Raw genomic sequence first — 22134 nt, 5'->3', positions numbered from 1 at the left:
GATTGTAATTGCTGTCTGTTGCCTCGCTTGTGTTTTCAATTAGACAGAGATGGTTGATGTTCCGATTCAGGAGCAGGACTTAGTGAGAAACTTAAGAGGAAAACTGAGAAACTCAACATACTAAGGTCCTTAGATTCTGAATTTGTCTACAGTCATGCTAGCGGCACTTTCAGCAGGCCAACATGCTCACATGCTGTGGTTTAGCAAGTATAATGTTCACCATGTTCACTTCAGTACAGCTGAGGCTGATGGGAATGCCACTACAAGTATTTGGTCAGAAATCAAAGTACTTGACAAGTTAAAAATTTGACCTGATGGCAGTGCTTGAGAAAAGGTTAAGGGGTGATCAAAGTCATTTCAAATCATCGTCTTAAATGCTCAGATCATCTGATATGCTCACAACACTGCACAAATCTATTTTTTCTCTTACAAATCTGTGCCTGTTCACTCTTAAAGGTTGACTAGCAGACTGAGTAGCACTCAAAATTTCTTAAGTGCTCTATCAAATCTTGTGTTGGCCCACGGACATGGACATGGGAACCAAATTTTATGCCAAGACATCCATTAGATGTTGGGACATTTTACTCAGAAACACAATTGTCAACCTCATGTTGGTATTTATGAAAAAGTCTAAGGGTCATTAAAGGGGACGTTTTGTGCTAATTTTCAGTTTCATAATTGAATTAAGGGTTTCTACTAGAACATGTTTACATGCTTCAGTTTTTTCCCCGTCATACTGTCTATGCTGGAACACCTGTGTTAAAACTCTCTTTAAGCCAAGTCTGCTCTGATTGGTTAGCGTTTTCAGGTCTTTGGAATCTCAACACTTCTGCAGCAGCACTACAGCTGGGGAATGACTGTCATGGAGAGTGGCGGCACTTTCTACCATTAAAAAAAAATCACCAATAAAAGCAATAAAATCTGATCCAAAATCAGGGGGGAATTAACAACATCAGCAACTAACATTACACGTTTCCCTGACGTTAGCATGTAGCAGTGTAGACGATGTAATCAGTGGCTTGCCTAGAGCAGATGAGCATTAAAGTAATCTGTCACAAGCGGATGTCAGCTTGCCAGGTTTTTGATCACATGGATTATTTTTACACACGTTTACATCTAACGTCAAACTTTGGCCACGTTTAATATGAACACTGCAACACTGTATAGGCTGCGTGACGGAAAATGAAGCATTATCGGTCCCCTTTAAGATACATCACCTGGCTGCTGGCATGGCTAAAATCATATTTTGTAAATTAATCTAACATCCAGTTCCAAGAATAGTCCTTAAATAAAAAAAAACTCTGGTTTCCACTAACTATTACAAACTCTGTGGCTTATCACAGTAAATCTCCCTGTCCAGATGATGTCAAATTTGCTGCTGAAGTTTATAAGGTGGTGGCAGTCTTGTAAACGGATCCGGGGAGAGTTATGTTCTTCAGGTTCCCTTCTCTTCCTGCTTTTATTTGGGGCAATATGACCTCCTCTAACTGCTTTGTTAAATGTTACATCACCTATTCACAGAGATCCTCATATTTCATAGTTTCTTTTCTGCACCGAGGGGGAGAGGGTCGGTTCATGAACTTAAGCACATAGCGTGAAAAACCTGAAAGGTGTTTAGAAGTGAAAGGACAGATACAGTACACAATAGCTGTTGCCTTTTAAAACAGACAATTCTGAGATAACACAGAGGGGTGCACGGTGTATGTGACTATTTGTGTGTGTGTGCCTGGGCATGCACGCTCCTGTGGATGAATGTGTTCACTTTCTCCTTCAGCACTAGGCGGAGCGCGGCAGATTCCCAGCACCTCCTAAACTGATAAGGTCAAAGGCTCCTTCCTCACTTCAAACTTGTCGTATGTCCTCCTTCCTTATTTTGTGGTATTCTTTACCGTCTCCAATTCAATGCCTATTCTGAGCGCTACGTATAGAGATGACCCCCAGCTAAAGGCAGGGTGAAGATGGACTTTTACATATGTAAATGTTGGCTCTTAGAGGGGGAGGATGTAGGGTGAAAGGTGATGGTCATGGCTGAGTGCTTTAGGAAGTAGAGGGATCATTACATGGGGGGGTCCCATTCAACAGACACCCACCGCAAACAAATCACAGGAGTGGGGATGGCACACACACACACACACACGCATGGACACACACACACTCTTCTCTACACAATGGGCCCCTGAGCTGAGCCATGCGGAGGTAGTGTGAACATGCCGGGAAACACTTGGATTCCTAAAAAACACAAACAGCGCTGACAGAGAGATAAACTATAACAGCTTGTGCTGAAAGATTTGGTTCGCACATTAATAACGATGGCTGTGATACAGTAAGCTCACACTATTACAAATTTGATTAATCTGCTTTGAAAATGTAGATGCCTTTCATAAAAACCTAGATTGGCATTAAAAGAGAATAAATCAGGGGATTAAAGCCTCATGTATAGCAATCAAAACATTTTCATATCACTTGTGAATGCGCTGTTTCAAGCACCTTGACAAGACCTTGGTATGAACTCCCCCATCTCATTTTAGACAGCGTATTTCCTACCATTAAAGGACCCTGTGTAGGGAAATCCAATCTGAAGACGGCAGTGGATCTGGAGAGTTTTACACTGAATGTTTATGTGCGACATGGCCAAGTCTTAAGCCTCTGGAAGTCTGCAGCACATGACAGCCTCGCTCACAATAACTCATTGGACATCAGCCCCAGTGTCAAACAGGGTGACTGGATCTTGCTAAACCGAAAGACATGTGAGTGTAATGTAAATACATACTTAATGGGTCCAATCATACAAATAGGATTCAAGTCGTACTCTTAGAGGAACCATCTCAGGGCTATCTGGAGATCTGGTTCTTATCTCACACGATATGCACTGTACATGTGCGGTGCGAGCGGCACGAGGCCTGAGTGTGCTGTACAGACACGCTAAAAGCAGGCTGTAAACGTGTGATAGGCTACACCTGGTACCCCCACTCTTGCCAATTGATCCCTTATGTGGTGACAGATCAATAAAAACAAGGATGCCAATTATGCCACAATGGTTTTAAAGGTTAAAAAGGAAGCTATTGATTCACATGGCTTGCAAATGATATTAGTTGCTTGGCTGAATACATGGCTCCATTGTGGTGAGAGGGAGGCGTAATAGGGAAAAGCAACAGTGTAATTTAAAAGTATTTGACTGTCAAAACAGGCAAGCATACATAGCCTATACTTTCATGGTCATTTTAAAGCTCTGCACGCAGGAGTGTGTGATGCTTTCTCAGAGCAAGTCTCGCTGCTACTTCTAAGTTTCTAACTGCTTTTGTTGTGGGCACTAAATGCAGGCTGGAGTCCGACACAGTATCTAGACTATGTACTGCTGAGGGTGGGGGTCAGCAATAAAAGGTGTTATACTCACCTTAAAAAAAATCCTACCTAAAAAAAAGAATATCAGTTTAAGTGTATGCTCTATTGAGAGCATTTTCAATTCTCAACCATGCTGTCAGATAGCCCACACCTACAGGGAAACCAGTTCCCCATCAATACTCTCGTCAAAGCCACCAGACTCCACTGCTCCCATCAGCTAGTTAGTTTGTGCTATTGAGTGACTTTGGTGAATCCAAACTAACCTTTTTTAACACCAAGGCACACAATAACACAAACAAAATAACTGTTAGAGGCAGTTGTGGAGCAGCTCCTGTGTTCAGCAATGTTAAATCAGTTTTTCTCAATGGAGTCTGGCAGCATTATAACAGCTTTATTTTCAAGTTGCAAATCACTTACATTTAGTTAAAGCAGTGAAAATACTCTTAATATAACATTACCTTAAACTGACAGTGTTATTTTCAGGGTGGGACATTTTTTAGGTGGTTAAAACACATTTTGTTGCTAACCCACCCACATCAGAACATTGCTTAGCTTCTAAGCTACTCCTCAATGGATAAGTACCCCATACAACCCCACTTAAAAAACCTGAGCTATCCTTTTAGTGCTACTAGCTAGTGCTACTATGCTAGGCTAACATTAGCTATTTAATTGGCGTTGCTTCTTTTGTTCTTCATGATACTTATTGATGGTGTTTTTATGTAGAAAATTGATGTAATAACTACTTTGAGCGGACACAAACCTAGAAATGCACACAATTTTAAATTACACACAGTTTAACACAAATGTTAATCCATATGCACACATACCTGTTCTCCTCCACCTGCTGTTATCCTGCTAACTTCCCCGTATGTTTGCCGATTAAGTCCACTTTTACCGCGTTGTCCCGCTGCTTTCATGTCTGGTAATCCTCTCAGAGATGTGCTTGCTACTGAAAGTCTGTTTTTGACCGAGTATCATCCTCTCTGAACGATAATACCGCACACAGGAAGCTAACAAACAAGCTAGCTGTTAGCCGTTAGCCACTAGCGGTAACGTTAGCCATTTTGTTTCCGGAGAACCACTCCCGGGTTACATTTTATTACTTTTACCAAGAGTTCGGTTTATAACAATATCCCTCGGTTGGTGGGCACCGACGTGTTTAATGTCAAGTTTTTCTTCACAATTGTTGATGTAGACGATAATTCGCGTCGCTTATGGCGTCAACAGTTGCTAAATGTTTGGTACGTCTGCCAGCTACTACCGTCTACGAACCAATGACGTCATCAGGACTTTAGCGCATGCGCATTTTTTATCCTCCCACACTACAGGCACTTGACTTTGAGTCTCCACCTAGCAGCCAATTAAACAGTTCAAAGACTATTAGCTCCACCCACTGACTTTAAATAGCAGCAACAAATACTTTCTTATTTAATGCATTAATCCAGATTTATATTGATTTGTAACTACTTACTCAGTGCCATTAACGCCACACTTTCTTCTGCCAGCAGGTGGGGCTTTTTACACCACCTGCCACAAGTGTCACGTGGCCTCTGATTATGTCTAGGGGTCTAAAGGGAATGTATCGTCTGCTGGGCAAAATATGAAATCAAAAATCAGACCTAAACTGCATTAAACCTACAGTCAAGCAAATTATTTAGTTTATTTTGTCAGGTTCACAGATCTCAACATATAAAAGTTCCATTCAACTGAGTCAAGTAATTCTAACAAAGAAAAAAAATATCATTTATGTAATTAAATAAAACTGAGACGAAAAGACTATGAGAATTAATGTAAGTATAGCTCATAGAATTGACCTAATTTACCTCAATAACATAAATGTAATGACTGTTAATACATTCTTTGTATTTCAATTATGTTATTGTTCGCCAACATATGTGAAATACACAGAATGTGTTACATTAAAATATGTTTTTCATGCTCCTCAACATATTTGAAATGCATAGGTTTTTTTTTAACAGCAATTACATCAAGTTTAATAAAGTAAAGTAAGCATATTAAAATCACAGAATTTATCAACAGTAAATAAGTAAAATGTATTAACCTCTGAAATCTGGTGCAACATCAGTTTTCAGAAACATGGGGAAAAATGCATTGAGCAACACAGTAAGAAATGTCACACAAATTGCACAAAATTCATAGATCTAGAAAATTATCATGGTACAGAATTATCATAATTTTCAAGCACTTTTTCCAGGTCATTTCTTTTTTTCTCCTAATTTCTTTCAATTTTGTGGGGTCATTTCTTCATTTGTTGCTCAGTGCCTCCTTCCCATGTTACTGAAAGAAATCAACCCAATTTGCTATAGTTACATTAGTTTTCGTAGTATGTTCATCTCAGTTTTATTTGATTACATCAACGGTACGTTAATTGGTTCATGTTAGAATTACTTGACTTAACTGGATGAAAATTTCATATGTAATTGAAATACATACACCTGAGAATAGACCAAATATTTTATTCAGGTGTAAGTGGATTATTCATATTAGATTGTCCATGGCCTGGTGGAATTTAACTAAGTATGTTTACTCGAGCAACTTCTGTACTTTAGTACAATCTTCTACACTTGTGTATTTCCATTTTATGCTACTTACTCCACTAGATTTTTTAAATTAATTAGTAAATTTAACAAATAAATTATGCTATATTAAAAATTGAGCTACCCAGTGATATTATATTTTTCTGAAATGGGCCATTTTGGATAATTAGTACTTAACTTTTGGTACTTTATGTCTAAACTAAAGCTGAGACTTCTGTTTTTACTTAAGATTATAAAGGAAGTACTTTTACTTTTAATTTACATTGTTGTATTACTATTTTCACTCAAGTAAAAGATCTGAAATAATACTTACGCCACTGCAAATTACTCACACTTATACAAAAACTGAGGAATTATAAAGCATGAATTACATATTTGTCTGTACAAATTAAAAATAAATTTAAGTCATTATAAATTTCTGTGCTTTATATGTTACATTAAATGTAAAAAAAATCAGTTTCTGGTGCTCTCTTTATTTTGACCAAACATGTATTGATGTGTTTTTGCTTTGTAGGTTATAGTTCAATGGAAAAATTCAGAGCAGGAGGGAGAGTGAGATATGTAGAGAGCCAGTGAGGGAAGGGAAGCGAGGCGATACAATATGATCCAGACCGTTTCGACTGTGTATCCAGTCATTCCACTGATGCATGGAAACATGTGCTGGACATGTGTGTGTGCTTCTCAGGTCACTGCACAATCAGGAAGACACAGGGAGAGAGAGAAAAGCAGCTCGGCCAGCACTGACAAACTCTTCCTCATCTCTGAGAGCCGACAGGCCCGAGAGTGGCTTCAGTATCTGTCTGCTCTGGGAGCCCAGGAGTGTTGGATCCATTAGTGTCTGCTCTATCTGATTTACAGGTCGTCCTCTCTCATCTGATAATGGTTCAGGCTCCTTGAATATTTAAAGAATGGTTGTCAGATACCTGCCAAACAAGCCTAACGAGATTGATGGAAAGTACAATGGTATCAGCAAGACAGATGATTGGCCGGGAAAGTGCCGCTCTCACAAATGGGATTTTTTTTTTTTTTCATTGGCCGTTGAAACGTTTCTTCAGTGCATCATGTTGTGTTGGCTAACAGGATGTGGATCTGAATGACACCCATCATAGGAAAGGCAGTGGCACAGTACATTTTTTTGCAAATGTCAAAGTTTCACTTCTCCTTTTGTCAACTGGAAATAGACGGCAGTATTTATCTGCAGTGATGGGAATGTTCTTGTTTAAACAAGTACACTCAGCTTTTTTCTCAGAATGAACCTTACACTTTTTAACTCTCCTCTCAATTTCTTCTGAACTCAGTGTCAATCAGCAGTGTCAAAGATTTGAATTGTCAATCAGAGACCTCTGGGTCGACTGAGATCACTCAAGTAGAACACTGTTTTTTTTTTTTTCCCCAGTCGGTGTGCAGTGGACTTCTGGGGACATTTTGGTCCCCAGATGTGAATGCTCCTCTGGTACAGGCAGCTGCCGACCCAGACCCAGGGCGAGTCTGAGATGGAGGCAGCTGCCAAAGGAAAGAGACAATTTTCCCGGTCAGGCTCCGAAACACTGTTATCTTCTGCCTTCTGCTTAGAAGTGGTGAATTTACAGATCAAAGCAACTTAATATGGTACAGTCTCTGGCTTTTTTTTGATATCTTCCCATATCACGATCCGATGTCAGCGTAGCACACGTTTAGAGGGCTAACTTGGCTTGTTTACTTTAGTACATTATCACATACTATACAATGTACGTACTTTGCTGTCACCCTAAACGTCCTGCTGAACCCTGTTCAAACTCCTAAACTCTGTATGGAAACAAAGGAATGAATAATTGAATACTTTAACTGAACAGCCAAATCCGCAGAGGTGTGGACTCCAGTCACATGACTTGGACTTGACTCAGACTTGAGTCACAGATTTGCTGATGTTAGATTCAACTTGACAAAATCAAGAGACTTGCAACTCAACTTAGACTTACACACCAATGACTCGTGACTTCACTTGGACTTCAGCTTTTTGACTTGAAAATACTTGATACCAAAAGCCAAAAGATTAAGTTGTTTTTTTTTCCCAGGTGTGCCATAAATCAATGTTTCCTTTCCTGAATCAACTAACATTAATGCTATTTATTTGCAGCATGTTAATACTTAATTAACCAGATCTAATCCAGGAGCACCCAATCAGAATGCAGGAGAGAACCATGAAGAACTAATATTACAGAGCGCCAGTTGGAAAAAATGACACCAAAGATAATTTTGTTTGCGTACATAATCTATGCGGTGGTCAACAAAAAAGGAATTGTAGTTTACAAAATGTGTGGATTACAGATGGAGAAGCAGCAACTTCCTACAAACTTGTTTTAACAAATAAGTACACGTTGAAAGAAACATTTATGACCTTCGTAAATTTAATATATTAATACTCTGTTGTTGAAGTGGCATTGCGGTTGGTGAAGAGCACATTATGACTTTAGGGCTTGGGACTTGTCAGTCTTTTTTTTTTCCAAGATTTTTTTTTGCCAGCATTTTTGCCTTTATTGAACAGGACAGCCTAAAGGCTCATTTATACTCCCTTTACGTATGAAAATGTATACGTCCGTTTCAAACGATGTCACCGTCACTGCCCACATACTTCCACGCGCCCTTTACGTTGGCATGGATGTTAACCAATATATCCACCAGGGGGCAGCCCAGCGTCAAAAGTTTACGACAACAACAAACTCAAAAACAAACATGGCGACTGTGGAAGAGATATTGATAATGTACCTCTTGCATAAAAGACAAAAACAGAGGCAGCATTGTAGGAGGCGGTGGTTGGTGAGGCCGTTAAATACATCGCGACTGGAGGACGGAGAATTCTTTGCTCTAGTACTGCCGATGAGAGAAACTGAATTGTTATTTCTTCTTCGTGTCTCACTAAACCTACGTATCGGGTAGTGACAGCAACACTGCCCCCACGGTTCCCGGTGGTACTGCTCCGTTTGGCCTGTATCCATAAGCTTTATGGAAACGTGCAGAAATACGGACGAAATAAATGCGGAGCACGGACAGAAGGCTCCGTCTGTATCCGGATCCGTATTTAACGCTGAGCATAAATGAGCGAAAGGGGGTGAGAGAGAAGGGACGACATACAGCAAAGGGCCACAACCTGGAATCAAACCTGCGGCCACCAAGACAAGGACATAGAATTCGTAAATGGGGTGCCCCTTATAACAGGTCAGCTGGCAGACGCTACAGGACTTGCCTGTCTTGACTTGGGACTTGACTTGGTACTCCCGTGCATAGACTTAAGACTTAGTTGTGACTTGCAAAACAATGACTTGGTCCCAACTCTGCAATCCAATTTGATTGACATAATTCTGAGTCAAGTACAGTGCTGGTGTAGGACGTCAGCCATGACCAACAAATCATAATTTCCTCTGTAGGATAATTGTGTTGTGCTCTCTAGTGGAGATGGATATGGGGGAAGGAGAATAGAAATTTCCGATTATAAATGAGATGTTTACACCCTGACATTATGAAAGAGAGAAAAGAAATCTGAATATAATAATTAACTTCATATTTCCATGGTCTTGGTAGCATCAAGGGATCAGAGGTTTAATCGGTAAACGTTCTGACATCTCACGTTTTCCCTATTGTCCACTTCACTTTCAATTGTGCCGCGTTGGCTTTTTATAAATGGCCATTGACCAGCCATAAATCTCACCGCTCCACTGCTGTTTAGTGGACCCAATACAATACATCCCTGTCCCAGGACATGTGCAGCAAGAGGGACATCCCGTCACAGGCGAGGGGTGGATGTAATTAATCTGGCACAATATTGACTCCTCACTCTCAATCCCTCAGCCCCCAATATAGCTGTCCCCTCTTAATGTTTAATGTAGCGATCGATCCACCCCCACACTGTTACTGAAATGATATAATGAGCTCCCACTGCCCACCAGGGTATCGTGCATGTGAGGGAGGTGTGTATGTGTGTGTAGTGTTTCGTTTGTTTGTCCGCCTTTGGGGCAACGCGTGCCTGTACGTGTGTTTTCAAGCAGGCGTTTCAAGGCGAAATCTGCCTTATCAGAAGAAGATAACGCACACACGGAAAGGCCGGGACACCTTGCTGGAAATTATCAGCGCACATGCCACATCCACAGTTCCTCCTGCTCGTCTCGCAACCTCCCCCCTCCCCCTCCCTCTCACCCTCTCTCAGTTCTTTGATCAGGATCTCGACCGTAATTCTTGACGGCACGTTTGACCCGCTCTTACTCCTCTCTTTCCCCTATCTGCCTCCATGCTGATTTATCTGAGCTTTATCTTCATCAAGTCATCTATCAACCCCCTCCATCTCCTCTTACTCCTCTGCTGGATCAGTGAGGATCGATACGGCCGTACGCTGGCTCTCAGCTCGCTCTACACACCTACTGGTCTGTGTCAGCAGGTTACTACAAGGTCCACCCTCTGCAGCCGCCTCCTCCACTCACGTGCAGTGTGTGTTTCGTGAGCATGTGTTGGACTGTCAGGCGTATTAAAGTGGAAAGCAGAGTGGGATCTGAGTGTAAATGATGGCCAAGAATGGAGAGCAAAAACAACTCTAAAAAAAAGGTCATTCTGCTTTGTTACAACTTGGATTTTACTTTCATTTTTTTGGCCATCATTTTGACTTTACTCACTCAAGTAACTAAGATCTGGGAACATGATTGCTACAGCAGTCAGAAGGGCCGAGACACAGGAGCAGTCAGACAATCAGAAAGGTTTAAGGTCCCTGAAACCAAGCCAATGGTTGTCCATCGGTCGATGTCAGGCCGTCAGTGAGCATCTGCTGCCCAAATTTTTGTGGTGTGTCCCACACTTGTTGACTTTTTTGGCGGATTCAGCATATTTAATCAGCAGCAAAGCCAGCGGTAAATATCTTTTGTTCTTTCATCTTCAGGTTGTTGTCACTGTACAAACTTGCTAACTTGTTTCTTGAACCCTTCCTGTTGGTCTTCTGATTCCCCTTTTTGAATGACGAGTACAGACCTCCTCCGCCTGATGATATGGAGAGTTATTTCCTCTCACTCAGGCCAAGAGCACAGTTGACTGCAGCCTTTGTGTTCAAGTGCAACCTTTTGGCTGAGACACAGGCGACTTGAGGCAACGCGACAGTCGCCACTAGTTCTTTGATGTCAGTTTGGTGTGTCTGGGCCTTAAGGCCGGGGTTGAAACCAACTGGTTCTTTCAACGTGTCATTCAACAACATCAGAAGGCAAAAGTGTCCACAGCTGTTCCAAATGGTGTGAAAGGCCTATCATCATAGAGAGGGATGAGACACAATCATTGTTCATAACGGTGTATACTTTCAGACATTGTCTGCTCAAAGGAATAGTTTTGCATGTATAGTAAATAACATCAGTTGTGTAGAACATGGACAAAAGTTAAAATTCTGCTTACTAAAACACCTCCACACACCTGGCCAACAGCTGCTTATTGTTGGTTTTGGAAAATTACAAATATTTTCTAACGCACTCTCTGAACTCTGCCATAGGAAAAGGTGTTCAGGGGAGGAAGTCTTGGGCATCGTTTGACAATACGACAAGCACTTTATTTGAAGCATACTGACCTCTTTAGAATGCCTGCTATCAAACAGAATTGTCAACTCACCACACTGTTACCATCTTCAGTCTGACATTTCGTTCACTCTGACTCACTTCCACGGTGTAAGGGGATTTGACTTTCACTAAAGGCCAACCACATCCATCTAAAGCGAACATCATTTTAAGTCCTCACTGATACGTAGCCATGCTAACATACTGGTTTCGCTGGAGTTTAAAGAGTGGAGAAGAGCGAACTATGATATTGGGTGATATTAAGAAAACATACTGATTTAGAACAGCAACCATAGCAGTGTCTATTTTCTCTTGAGCGCTTGCCGTTTTTGTTATTATTTCTCATTGGCATTAGTCCTGCCTGTGGCGCTGATTGGTTAACCGTTTCAAGAAGTTATCGGCTCGGTTGTTTTGGTGCGCAACCGAGCGCGATTGCTGCGTTCACACCTGCCCAAACGAATCGCATTTAGGGGGCAACGAACTCGAGTGCGATTGGACCGAACCAAACAGGGCAGGTGTGAAAGCACCCTTCATCTGATTATCTAAACCCCTTATCTGGGGATAAAACCAAAATTGAGCGCACCCGATGTCACAAATAATTCCTCAATGAACCAGAAAACTGTGCTTGCAAGTGCAAGTCAAACTGAACTATAAAGCGTGTCCTTAAACTTTGCTGGATGGTTGAAACAAACAGTTTGTGTCATGCTTTTTACAATTTGCCCTTTTTTCTTTCCAAAATAAGTTTGGCTAGCCGCAGGGGTTCGTTTACGATCTGTCTGACCTTTCTTGCCCCATCTGGACAAAATCGCCATTGCAATCTTTTTATAACCAAAATAATTGATGACCAGAACTTGGCTAAAACCAAATTACAATATACTGGGATTATCTTTGAACAGGCAGGATGGCCAGACTGGGCTTTATCACTGCCATGTATGTGCAGTTGATGCATTCCCACTATCTTCTTATTAATGACTGCCTAAAGTTCAACTACTGTTGTTTCTACGGCCTCGCCCCTTCTCTTTCACAGCGTCTGCTCCCTTCTTTCGCTTTTGAAAAGAGAAAACATTCCAGCTGCAGAGAGCAGAGCTGTCCTGCTGGAGTAAACACACCAACACGGAGGTAGAAAGAAATGCACAGGCACGCATATGAGCATCACAGGGATGTAACACACACATACACACTCTTTTTTTCCTCGCACACACACCTCCCCTCACTCTCCTGTAATAAAACACACACTGCCGTCCATTCACAAAGCTATGCTGCTGACACTCGGGCTGTGCTGCCTGGCTCAAATCCCCGCGGCCCCCTGGCTTTGACAGGGCTGTTCTGAATCAACACGCAGAAGTACAGCTTTTACTTCCCCACTGGAAACTGTTAAACGCCTATTACTCTACATGCTTGGTCTTTACAAACCCATTTTCATTGGATTTGATTGTCTAAAGATGGCTAAATAATGCTGTAAACTAGCAGGACATTTGGATGATTGTACTGTCATTTCTCAACATGCTAATCGGAAAACAAATTCACAAGAAACACTCCAGCGAAAAGACAGGAAGTGCAAATGAAAGCATGGAAAGCAACTGGAGTTGCACGCTCCAAAAAAGCTTACATCTTGAAAAAAAATGGTGCAACCAGATGAAGGGTGACAGAAAAAAATGCCTGCACCTCTCATAGGTGTTGTGTTAGTGTTGGAATAATGTCCCCCAATGTCATGAATGAAGGTTCACTCCCCTTAGTTCAATGTGCTGCCTCAGCCAGTCTTTCACAACCAGCCCATTCATAAAACTGCAGGGCTGAAGTTTGTGTGTGCGTGTGTGTGCGAGTGTGTGTGTGTGTGTGTGTATGCCAGGCCAAGTGTGTTTGTGTGTGCGCATGTGGATGAGAGGCTGTCAAAAGAAATCATCTGTTCACGTAGGAGAAATCATCCATTTTACTCGTAAGCAAAACAAAACGCCGCAACAAACACAGACACAGAAGAAGCCTCGTCTCCCCAGAGCGAGCAGGCGAGCAGTCTCCATGCATATCTGGCAGGCACCTGGCTGTTTTTGCGCACTTTGTTGCGTAGCAGCTGTATTTTGGAAAGTGGAAGAACACAGAGCTGCATGTTTCTCTTTAGGGGAGAGAGGGAGCTTGAGAGGGGAGGGGCTCAGTTGGCCCATCGGCCCATGCTTCGAATAGGGCCTGATTGGGCCAGTTCTGATCCAGAAAAACAACCCAAACAAGAGGAAGGCTGTGAATTCATGACAAAGCAGAACACACAGAGCCAGAGAGACGCACTGCTGGGAGGATTCGGTTAGAGCTGGGTTACTGGAACTTTTCCTTTCTCTTGTTTCTTTTCTCTGTTCCTTGTTTTGTTCCCTCGGTCCTTGTTCCTTTCTTTTCTGTTTCTTTGATTAATGATCAATTGTTGAAGGCATTTCTTATGCCAAAGTGCTAAACGTGACCTAGTTTTATGTCCTCAGTTGTGGGGATTAGCTGGTTTTCTTTGTCTTATGTGACAGCAAACTTAATATCTTTGGGTTTTGGACAGTTGGTCAGATAAAACAAGCAATTTGAAGATGTCACCTTAAACTTTAGGAAACTGGGATGCACTTTTTCTGACTATTTACGGACCAAATGATCGATTAAGAAATGAATTGTGCAGCCCCACTCATTTTTTTTATAGAACTCACTCGTTTATGTTTTATTAAGGCTGTCCATTGACAAGTCAGTACCAACACCGACAACTGACAACGCTGATAAGGCAAAGTAAACATGGCGTAAATCCAGAGTCAAAGAGGAGCTGTTGCAACAAAAACAAAAAAGTCTTGTTCAGCATGATGGCTGTACCAAAGGACCCTCTAAGGACTCAGATGTTCAGTTTTTCCACTTAGTGCCTTTTGTCGATGGTTTTAAGCCTGTTTTTTTTTTTTTTGCTAGCAAAAATTAGCATTAGCATCACAATTAGCTATAGTTCTAAATGAAGCGTCATAACCAAGCTAGCAGCGAGTGTTAGGGTTATCTCCACCCTCCTGTCTGTTAACAAGGTAACATTAAGCATGGCTGTACCAGAGGTAGAGTATAGGTGTAGCAATAACTGTTGCTATTTCGGTGTTTTTACTTCATGAAAGTTAACTGTAAAATTTTTGTCACCTAAAAAATCTTGGTCAGCGTTTGGTTGTTCTTAAAGAATCTCTAAGGAGTTGGATGTTCAGTTTATTTGTTAAATACCTTTTGTTTTAATGGTTTTTAAGCCTGTTTTATTGCTAGCAAAAAGTAGCATTAGCATTCTCACAGTTAGCTGTAGTTGTACAGAAAGCATCTTAACCAAGCTAGCAGCTTGCATTAGGGTTTTTTCCACCCTCTCATCCATTGACAAGTCGCTGCCACTGTGTCAACAATAGTAAGGTTATGTTAACCATGGCTGAGCCAGATACATCGAGTATCCTTAGCTTTTGCTATTTCGGTGTATCTTTACTATGTGAAAGTTAATTTTAACATTTTGGTCATCTAAAGAGTCTTGTTCAGTGTTTGGTTGTACTATAAGACCCCTAAGAAGTCGGATGTTCAGTTTATTTGTTAAATACATTTTGTTTTGATGGTTTTAAGCCTGTTTTTCGCTAGCAAAAATCACATTAGCATTTCCACAGTTAGCTATAGCTGTAAAGAAGCTTCCAAACCACTTGTCCGTTGACAAGTCAATGCTGCAGCAACAAGGAGTCAAATTTGTTAAATGCATTTTGTTTCAATGGTTTTAAGCCTGTTTTTTTGTGCTAGCAAAAATTAGCATTAGCATTATAACAGTTGACCATAGACTGTTATTAAACTGTGCTAACCAAGCTAGCAGCTAGCATTATCACCACTCTCTTGTCAGAATATGGTCACTTCTGGCTCCAAAAAACCAAGATGGCGATGACCAGAATGCCAAACTCCAAGCTTAAAATGGAAGTCCACAAACCAATGGGTGATGTCACAATGGCTATGCCTATAATTTTATGTAGTTTATGGCCCCACTGCATGTAGAGCCTAATTTTATAAAAGAAAATGCTGCAAACAAACCAACACAAAAAAAATATGTAATGTTGAGAATCACAGAAGAATAGAGGCAGATTTTTCAAGTTCAGTACAGTTTCATGTGTTCATATCTTTCTTTCCCTTCTCCACTTCCTCTCCTTCACTCTCCCCTCTTTTTTTTGCTTTCTCTCCTTTGCTAAACTTGCTCTCCGAAAAGCACTGTAACGGCGTCCTATAGCCACAACTTCCTATATAATTACTGCAAGGCACAAAACTAAACAATCGTCCCACACAGCTCCAAAATCGCTGGATTAGTTCACATCTTGGAACACTCAATGTGTGTGTAGAAGAGAGACAGAGAGAGGTGAAGAGAAAAGGGAAAGGGGAGGGGGGGTAGATTTTTAAATTCGACTTAGTTTGTACAGACACAGGAAGGGAGGGAGGGGTTTGGAGTATCCACTTGGAGAGGAGGGGGTGTCAGAGAGAGGGGATCTGTAGTACTGTAGGGCTTTTTTATGAATGAAGAGTGAAGGAGAGAGCAGCGGAGGACTGAGAGCACGAGAGGGGGGAGGGAGAGGCACACTTCCTCTTACGCATGCAGGGAAGAAAATTTATGAATGGGTCACATCTCTTGAGCTGCTCCAAGTGTAAACAACATACTTGGACAAAGAAGAACGAGCTCTCGGTGCAGGCAGCGCCTCGCTCAACGCTCCAGCGCTGGCCTTTTAGTGTTTTTAAGCACAAGAAGTAAAGTGCTGTTCACGTTCAAACTATTTTAATTAAGTTCCTGCACTTCGAATTTGACTGACACCTCTGTGAGTTTCTTCCCCGCAGGCAGTAAACAGACAAAAGAATCTGTCCGACAGCCTAGCGTCAGGCGAGGATAACCCCTGAAGGTGCTGTCAGCATAGAAAATGAAACATTAATCCTCATCTCCTCTTGATGAGCGAGAGATTAAAATCACATCCTTCTTTTTAAGGGCCAGTCACATAAGTTCAATGGGAGAAAAAAACCCCACAGTGCGCTGTTATCACCAATGGCTCAATTACCTTTACACACACAGGGGAGGTCAGCAAGTACATAAAAGTTGCATGTTTGCATAACCTTCCCTCAATGGCAGCCTGCAGACAGAGCATGCTTGTTAGCTGTGAACTGAGAGAGAGTGGACCAGATGAGATAGATTTACCAGATGTGCAGGTATTGCACAATCCCTCCTTTGCCCCCCTCTTCTTCCCCAATCTAGCATTCCAGCATGTCCCAGTGTTTTTGCCTCTCTTCTTCTCTTGCTGTTTCTCTGTCTCCTTTCTTTCCGTCTTTCCGTCTCTCCCCCTCTCCGTCAACACCACACCCATGCAGGTAACAACCTGACTCAGTAAACAACAATGTTTAATTTTACCAGGGCGCCCTTTTCCAACGCAAGCCTCAATTATACTCCGGTCACCTGGGATTAAGGCTTTGCTTTATGCTTTTTTTTTATGTGCTAGTTTCCAAAACAGGTGAGTCACCTGTTTTTAAAAGTACACCAGACATGAGAACCCCTTTCACGTCTGTATGGGAAGAGATAAGCCTTTATAAAGGAGCAGTGTGCAGGATTTACTGGCATCTAGGGGTGAGGATTGTAGTGTGCAACCAGCAAAACTTCTCTCATAAACCAAGTGTGAACTCCCGGTAGGATTACTTATGTGCTCATTGTTGAACAAGTTTTTACTGGGAGCTGAATTGTCCTCTTCCTCCCCAACTCGAACAAGCCAGATGTCTCCTTTATAAAACAGTGCATAGGATACTAAAAATGTACGTATGGACCAAAGCCAAAAATGGCATGCGCCAAAAAATATTCAACAACTTCTACAATCAGGCTTCCACCTCATCATCTGCATTGCCAATTTCCCATCTCCAAAATGCTTGTAAGCATGGGTCACAGTTTGCCCCATCAAGTCTGTTTTTATTGATCACAACTTTTTTGCGTGGCAAGTGACGTACGCTTCTTTTAGGCCTTGTTTTGTGCATATACAATGTTAATAAATGAGACCCCAGGTGATTAAAACGGGTAAAAACTCTTATAAAACAGCTTCATTTTACAAATTAGTTCTTTCTCTGATGCTGTTCAGCTCATCACACCGAGGCAGCTAGCCCAGCACCTGCTAATAAATCTTCACCATCTTTCTCTGATAACTTAAGAGCCAGACGTTCAGGAGGTTTTTACCGCAAACCGAATTATCCGCAGAGAGCTCCTCCTCTCCAAAACAAACAGACCCAGTAATTTAAACTGGTAGAAATACTGAATAGAGTAGTTTCAGGTTACAAATTTTTTTCCTATGCTGTTTGGCATAGCGAAGACGGGCCATCAGCCTAGTGACTACTAATGTGTGCTCACCTTGTTTCTCTGATCCAAACGTTCAGGAGGTTTTTACCCAACGTGTTCTTGTTCCCAACTCGTCAAATGCTGCTGTTTTTGTCATCGACACACCGACGCAAAAAGACACCTTTTGCTGTGATAGGACATGCCACCTGTCGGCGTCATTTTTCGCCAGTAAAAAATGTAATATAAGGAGCTGGAAAGTCCGTGTAGAGCAGTCAGGACGGAAGGTGGTTGTGTACAACAAACTCTGACTTTCACCCGGGAACCCACTGTTGGCTTCCCTTGTGAATGTTGAGCCATGTTTCTTGCTAAACCTAAACACGTGCTTTTGTTGCACATGGAAATAAATGTAAAAATGAGGTGTTTTAATTACGTTGTATTTTGAAAAAGACTGTGCATCGAACGAGCAGAAACTGTACATTTCCAGTGAAATGGAAGTGTAGTTTGAAGAAACACAATGCATGTAACAAGTGTAAATTAACATGGCATCCCTGAACGTCAACAGAAGGACACCTAGCGCATCATATTCAGACATGAAATCCACTGACAGACTGTGATATTTGATGAGTTGGGATGAGAACACATTGTTTTACTGGGAGCCGAATTATCCGCAGAGGTCTCTTCCTCTCCAAAACAAACAGACACAGTGATTTAAACCGGTAAAAACACTGAACAAAGCAGTTCTGGTTAAAAATCTGTATTTTTCCAATGCTGTTTGGCTCGCAAAAATGTGAATGGTCCTTTCTAGAGCCAGTGTTTGGTTTATCTGTTCTGAGCTACTGTAGAAAGGTGCTGCTCCCTCTGCAGATATAAACAGCTCGTTCTCACAAAAACATTGTGATTCTTATTTTCAGGTGATTTTACACTAAAGAAATCAGACTTCTTATATTATGTTCTATTTCTGCCAGTTAAACCAACTTCATCTGAAACACTGGACCTTTAAAGCTTTTAATAGACCACATACAGAAGCTAGAACAAACACAAAAGATGAATATATTTATAGTCGCTTGTCAACTTCAATTTTCCATAAGTCAAAGCTGAATAGAGATGCTCCAAGTGGACTCTGCGGCTATTGACTGTGACCAGCAGGGACACTGTCTGTCAACGCAGGAGTGTCTCCGCCGCGTATAAGTGAGCTGCCCGTCAAACCAAAGCCCCCGTGACCCTGCAAATCATACCCTGGTCAACTGTTAGCAGAGGCCTGACAGCTGATTGGCTGACAGGTCAGGGGGTTAAGTAGACATGACCCCTGTGTGCCCTGGGGTTCATCTGCACTTCCTGCTCCGCATTGTTGGCCAACAGACAGTGACAATGTTGCACAGGGCATGTGTCACCGAGGGGCAGAACAGTTGTGACTTGGAGTTAAATCACATGATGTTTACACACAAAGGACGCATGGGTTTCACTGAGAGGAAGTGCCTTTGACTGGGACTGAGAGCTGTCACTGTTACTTTGGGGATGAGATTATTCTTGAAGTTCTCTTGCGAACCATTTCAGCGTCAATGCTAAAGATGAGAAGCAGCGCTTTGAATGGGACGGGGGAAAAAAAACTGTTTGTAGAGCGACGCGTACTCCCACCCAGATCCTGAATCACCATTGTTAAGACACACAACAAGAAAGGGAAACGCATTCAAATAGCCGCTCAGTTGTGCAGCCCAGGAATTTGCTTTTCCATTTTACACCTTCCGATGTGCACAAAGGGCCATCTTTGTACTTGCGCCCTGAATAATTTTTTACTGGTTTCCTGGGCCGTTCCCATTCAGCTTTTCAAAGGCATGCAAATGGATGACGGCGGCACATAACGCCGGCATCCAAATGCACTCCATGATGACTGCCTCATTAGGCCTTCTGTTTCTGCATAGCTTTGTCTGTCAAAGAGATTACTGTAACATCAGCGAGTTTACAGTATCCCCACCTAAGCCTCTGGCGGTTTCACAGCCCAGATTTGACCGCTGGTTTCATCCTCGATTTCTCATGACATGCACACTTTAACTGGAATTACACATCCAGGCCAAATCTGAAAGATGTTTAAGACAGTCCATGCACAGCTCTGTATGTTGTACGGATCAATGCCTGATTGAATAAACAATAAAAAAAAGATCTGATCTGTGCAATGTATAGTCAGAGAGTCGGACATTCAGAGGACAAAAAACTGAAAGTACTCACAGTTCTCAGAATGGAAATCAGGAACAAACTGCTCGTCACTGTCAGGAACCTGAGCTGAAATTAGGAAGAGGAAAAGAGCATAAATTCAACATAATTATTACATTTTGTACAAAATATGACCTGTTTCCCTACTGTCCTCTCTCAGTCTGTCTTACTTTTTCTCTTTCCTGAAATATGAGTCAGAGCCAGGCTGGGCTTCATTCAATCAACCTTCACTTCATGATTTTTGCAGCATGTCAGCGCTTTGTTCAACTCATAGATCAATACACAAGAACATGGAGCTCCTGAACGGCATGATGTTAACCTGCCAACATGGTTTCCTTTGACTTAAAGCTGAGAGATTTACGCCAATAAACGACAGACATGTTGACTGTAACTACAGTAACATCCAGCTTTTATATTGGGTGGCTCTCATGTGGGGAGACACATAAGCGTTCAATATGTGATGACTAAAATCAAAAATATAATGATTTTTTAAAGCTCAGTTCATTATTATGAGATGTTATTTCATTCTCTTCCTTTTCACAATACAAGCTTTAGTTTCAGGTAGTTGACCCTTCGCCAAGCCGCATCCTTTGGATAGTCCGTCAAGCTGTCAGAGCTCATGTGGAGCCCACTGTCACCAACTGCACTTCCTGACAGGTCTACAAAATGCGTTTGAAGGATATAACCAGGATGTCAAAGTGTAAAATGAACCACTACGTCACCTGGAGACTGACAAAGGACATTAAAATGAAGGAGCAACCAACGACTGTTGGTGCAAACTGATCCTGTAAAGCAGGGTAAGTCTTTATTCACACAACAAAATCAGCATGTGTTTACATTCAGTAGAACGTCAGTGCCTTGTTCAGCATACTGTCCAACATATAGTCCCTTCCCATCTGAGTATCACTATAACACGTCCCCCAGGCACTACGTTTAACCATGACTGGCTCGAAATCCACAAAACCAGCCAGGAAATTAAAAGAAAAACTGAAACGATTGCAGGAGAGCCCGTGGAGCACAGCCATGCAGTTTGCAAACCCTGCGCCAGAGTTGGCCAATGCTACGATATGACTGGCTGGTCTGTGTTTGAGGGCTGGACGTAGTGAAAGGTCAGTTTTTCAATCGCAAATGTCCTTTTTCTATGTATGTCTACATTTAATTTTCCCCCAGTCACCATTTTATTTCACAATTCATTACAAAATCATTGTCTGTGAGGCTGCATTCAGACCTAGAGTCGTCTCCTTTGGTCTGAATCAGGGACTAATTTTATTACAAAGTTGTATAATTGCCTAGAGTTGGTTCCTGTTCTCACGGCAGCATTTAAAAGCGGACAAGATCAAATGTCTTACACAAGAAAGCTGCTCTTGATTAGTCAGAATTTCCATGTGGGAAAAATCCAGGAAGTAAACGAAATGTCACAATGGAGGGACAACTACGCAGGTTGATTCTAGCACTGCTCATCGTGGACTATATTGCTATATGACAGTGTGTCATGTGACTGCAGTTGGTTCGGATCGAGGTCGGAACACGCTCTCACCACAAACAAACCGCACCAGATTTCGTTTGTAACTAACGGTTGTTTCGGTGCGCACCCAGGTGTGATTGCTGTGTTCACACCTGCCCAAACGAACCGCACTTGGGGGGCAAACGAACTTAAGTTTGATTGAATCGAATCAATCAGGGCAGGTGTGAAAGCACCCTAAATCGACACAAAGAGGGCAAAGACACTTCAGTCAATATAGGTAGATAGGTCAAGTAGTTGGCTTCCACCTCTATTAATACATCCTATCCAAGCTGCCCAGTCGCCAGAAGAAAATGTTGGCATTGTACGTCTCTGTAAACCATAGATATGTTCCATTTGTACGTTTCCTACATATCACATCACTGTTTGTAAAGTGATGTAGTTCTGATCACATGCATACAAGCAGACTTTGTCATCGGGAGGAGGAAGGGATTGTTTGAGACCTGGGTGCCAAGCAGCAGATCACTATTCAGTATTTGTGAAGAGTGGGTATATTTTAATAACACGTCGTGACATTTCCATCTGTGGTTGTGGCAACAAAGGCAGATATTTTAAGCCAACACATGATCTTTTCCTAACAAGAACCAAGTGGTTTTGTGCCTAACCCTAACCACACATTACCACAGTATTGCTACAACATAAAGTTGGAATTTC

At 41.9% G+C, this 22134-nt stretch overlaps 1 protein-coding gene across 3 annotated transcripts in view; it reads right to left on the bottom strand.

Moving 5' to 3' along the window:
- The window catches only part of etv4 (ETS variant transcription factor 4), a 56830-nt gene that overhangs the window by 23461 nt on the left and 11235 nt on the right, over positions 1-22134 (bottom strand). For all 3 annotated transcript variants that reach the window (XM_033611598.2, XM_078163544.1, XM_078163545.1), the window contains one exon: positions 19974-20027. In XM_033611598.2, the coding sequence (XP_033467489.1) occupies positions 19974-20027 (54 nt within the window). The remainder of the gene's footprint in view (positions 1-19973; positions 20028-22134) is intronic.

This window comes from Epinephelus lanceolatus, chromosome 21 (assembly GCF_041903045.1).
Source record: "Epinephelus lanceolatus isolate andai-2023 chromosome 21, ASM4190304v1, whole genome shotgun sequence".
In the NCBI taxonomy this organism is placed as follows: Eukaryota; Metazoa; Chordata; class Actinopteri; order Perciformes; family Serranidae; genus Epinephelus; species Epinephelus lanceolatus.
Note: the sequence above shows the minus strand (reverse complement) of the source record. Positions and strands in the feature narration are given on the sequence as shown.